Source organism: Cajanus cajan, chromosome 3 (genome assembly GCF_000230855.2).
Source record: "Cajanus cajan strain Asha chromosome 3, NIPB_CcT2T_4, whole genome shotgun sequence".
Lineage (NCBI taxonomy): Eukaryota > Viridiplantae > Streptophyta > Magnoliopsida > Fabales > Fabaceae > Cajanus > Cajanus cajan.
The window spans coordinates 70,206,907-70,210,948 of NC_138519.1; the positions used below are offsets into that span (position 1 = coordinate 70,206,907).

The following is a 4,042-nucleotide window of genomic DNA, read 5'->3' on the forward strand; positions in this document are numbered from 1 at the left end:
GGCGTGATACAAGATAATAATGGCTAATGATGATACATGGAAATGAAAGGAATAAAAATTTCATCCTATTAATCCTTGTAATAATGAAAATATATAAAAATAATTGTATAATAGACCTATCATAACATAACGTATAAATATATCAAATTATTTATTCGTTACTTTAGTTTAATTTTCATGTTAATAATAATAAAAAGCTAACATTCATGTTATTCTTCTCTTTCGTGAATCATTAATTATTTTTGGGCTTAATATTTTTCTTTTAAAAGAATAATAATAATTGTACTAATTATTATGATAAAATAATTTTTAAAATATTATTATTTAATTTGTTAAAAATATGTTTCAATTTAATTTTATATTTACTTTCAAATAATTAATATTTTCATATAAAATAATATATCTTCAAAAAAATTAAAATTTCAAGGTTATATACATAAGTAATTATATAATTCAAAAATGTTTATTTATTTACTAATTACATAAAAAATTCATATATAGACTCACTTCTAATTAGTTGAGAATGGTAAAACGTTACGTGTTTTAAAATTAAAATTATTATATATGATATGAATGTCATTTGATTAAATTCCTCTTGAAAACTCTAAGTATCCTTCCTAATCTCCCTTCCCTCTTCCATTTTTTTACAAGATCTGTTGGAATAAATTGATATCACTTTAGTTTGTGTTTAGAACCAAATTCAAAACATAAATTATTACTCTCTATATCCAATAAAAATAACAAAGATATACTTTATTATTGTAATTCTTGCCTTAGATATAAATCTCATATGTATATTCCAACATGCCCGGCATCCTTAGACACCAAAGCTAATATGTAATGTAAAGTGGTGGCTAAGATGCACTTGGATGCGAAAGGTGAAAGCTACCATGTGAGGTGTTGGCCAAAATGCACGTATACATAGAACATACTATATAAATCATAAAATATAACCTCTTCATTGGTGACTACTTTATCTTAATACAATAGTCATAATAATATATAAACAGTACTAGCTGATTTTATAAAATTGAATCTAAAATCTTCTCCCACCATTTGTTCCGATGCTAACACAATTTATTTTGAAGTCGATCCTACAAAATTTTGATAAAAGCTTGCTTCAAACTCAGTTTTACGTTAATTACGTACTTCCCTTAATAAAAAAAATTAATTAACTAGCTCAAAAGATTTCATTTAAAATTCAAACGCAAGGAAATTAAACAAGCGCCATAAACAACATTAGTCTTACACTAAATTAATTCATACGAGAACTATCTATTACATTGATCCTGTCACTCTTTATTGTGTAAAAGATCAGTTCAAGGCTTGAAGCTCAGCACTAGAAACGGAAAACACATAAAAATGGAGACAGGGCCGAAAGGCAAACAAAGGCAACACAGCTCTATATAATAATAACTTAAACATTTTATATTCATATTGCTTCTTTCAATGGCAATTGGGCTCAAATGCAAGAGGCCCAACAGTGTAGAGCACGAAGGGAAGCTTCTGATAGGAGAAGGGCTTCTCGGGCCTGAGGGTAGAACCCGTGAGACCACCGTGGAGATTAGAGGCCTTAAGCCCATCGGGCGCACTCACCAAAACGACGTTGCATTTGTGAGCTCCGTACGTTGTTATGCTCTTTGGGGCTTCAATGTAGAAGTAGCCGTTCTTGTCGGTCTTCTTGGTTTGAACCAGTTTGTACTTGGTGTTGTTGCATTGGAGCTTCACAACGGCACCTGCAATTTCAAAACTCCACAGTCATCTTTTGTCGTCTACTGACACGGGGCTTAACGTTGTCATTTCGTTTAGGTAAAAGAGTCGCAACATGATGTCCCTATTCTCAGTAACCGTGCATGCAGCTCAGGTAAAACGACAAAACAACTTTATTATAAAGCTTTTGCAATACCACTCTTTTTTCCTTTCCCCCTCTCTCTCTCATACACGGGCCACGTCATCATAGATATGTAAAGAAAGCAACAGCCAGTCAAAGCTAGGTAAAATATTTTGAAAAAAACATAAGCACTCGTTTCGGGGTTTAAAGAGAGATTCTTTTAAAATTTGCTTTTGTAATTAATCATGATGTTCCCCGCAAAGGAAAAATGGCAAGTGAAATGAAATAATTTCAGAGGCTTGAACATGACTATTATTCTTTTGGCATTATAAACAGTTTAATGCATTAGATAAAATGACTAACCAGATCTGAAAAAAAAAAAAAAACAATTTTTAAGGCATTGTTTGTTAAAAGATGTTATTTTTGCAGAGTTAGATATTTTATGATGTTAGCAGCAGAAAGGTTGGTTGAGTTGAGACTAACCAAGTAGTGGTGTGGCTCCCAAGAGGGTGTCAACGCCATGATACTTGCAGGACTTGACGTAGACAACACCTTGAACTGCCACAAAGCTTCTAGGGAAGGGGTGCACTGGAACTGGAGGATGAACGGGAACCGGAGGGTGGAGAGGTGGGTGAACGGGAACCGGAGGGTGAAGAGGAGGGTGAACGGGAACCGGAGGGAGAACAGGTGGCTTAACAGGAGCAGGAGCAGGAGGGTGATGGTGGTGGTGGTGAGTGGGAGGTTTAACAGGGGGTGGAGGGTAATGTGGGTGTGTAGGTGTAGGAGCAGTGGGAGTGGGAGTGGGAGGGTAATGGTGGTGGGAAGGAGGGTGAAGAGGCGAAGGAGCGGGGGCAGGAGGGTGGTGGTGGTGGTGGTGGTGTGGAGCATGAGCTGGTGGGTGAGTGGGAGGGTGAGGGTGTGGTGGAGGGGTGTGAGTGTAAGGGGGTGGAAGAGTCTCAAGCTCTTCAGCAGAGACACTGACTAGGAGCAGGAGTGGGAGGAGAAGAACCATTAATGCTGTGGCCTTGGCCATTGCTCCAACAAAGCTAAGCAGAGAGAGAGAGAGAAAGAAAGAAAGTGATGTTGGTGTTGTTAGAGCCTGACAGAGCTTCATTTATAGGGGCTCATGCCCGGATTCTCTGCGCTTTTTCTTCATATATTGTCAATCAAATTTGGAAAATGCTTTCCTTATAATTATTAGTTTTTTTTTTAAATCATGATATTTAAAAGTAGCCATGAATCACCATGAAATATCATCAATGTACAGAATGATAATATTTTTTTTAATATAATCTAGAATTTTAATCGATATAATTAATTTTTATATATTAAATATTAATTATTATTTTACGTGAGAATATTTTTTTTAAAAAAATTGATGAAAAAATTTATTTTAATTTTTTAATTATATTTTTTATTTATTATAATTATTTATAAGTTAAATACTGATGTTTTAAAATAAATTATTAATAAATAGAAATTATTTTATGATATATATTATTTAATTATAAATTTTAAATACGTATAATTTACTTAAAATACAATCCAGTACCATATGTTTGAACCAATATTGTGTAAAACTATAATATTAGACCAGTTCTAGCTAAGTAGCTTAACGTTGCAGAAATGGGATGGGAGTAGAACGAGTGAGAGTGACTATGAGACACGGGAAACTGAAAATATGAAATTCGAGGCTGAATGTTCGGCACATAACTAATTCATTAAAATTAATAACAAAAATTGAGATAGTTAATTTTTATTAATAATATCATAAATTTAAATTTTATATTAAAATAAATTGATGACTCAAATAAATAACTTTTTATTTGTGCTCATTATAAGGTGGAAAAAAAAAGTTTTATGTGCCGAACAATCAATACAATACTAGTATATACCTGAAGTAACATATTACTTTCTGTTACAATTTTTATGAATTTTAATGATCTAATTTTTAGAATTAAAGAAATTGATTAATTTAATTTATAAATTAAATTATTCTAAATTTACTAAATTGATTCTTTAAAAGAATATTTTGAATTTAAAATGCTAAATATAATATATATATTTTAATTCTTTCATTAATTTTATTTATTTATAAAAATATTAATAACACAATATTTAACATGAAATTGAGTTATTATAAGAGTATGCAAATGAAATGGCAGAAGGAATGCACATGCATAGATGCTTTTTATCCAATATTTGGAATTT

The 4,042-nt window shown here is 31.8% G+C and overlaps 1 protein-coding gene across 1 annotated transcript; it reads right to left on the reverse strand.

The window, feature by feature from the left end:
• Positions 1-1,216: 1,216 nt before the first annotated feature.
• LOC109791321 (uncharacterized) lies at positions 1,217-2,933 on the reverse strand. Its single transcript, XM_020350611.3, has 2 exons — positions 2,315-2,933; positions 1,217-1,736 (listed from the first exon to the last, which is right to left on the reverse strand). Exons 1-2 carry the CDS (start codon positions 2,862-2,864, stop codon positions 1,447-1,449), a joined length of 840 nt encoding a protein of 279 aa, XP_020206200.1. The 5' UTR covers positions 2,865-2,933; the 3' UTR covers positions 1,217-1,446.
• Positions 2,934-4,042: the final 1,109 nt, after the last annotated feature.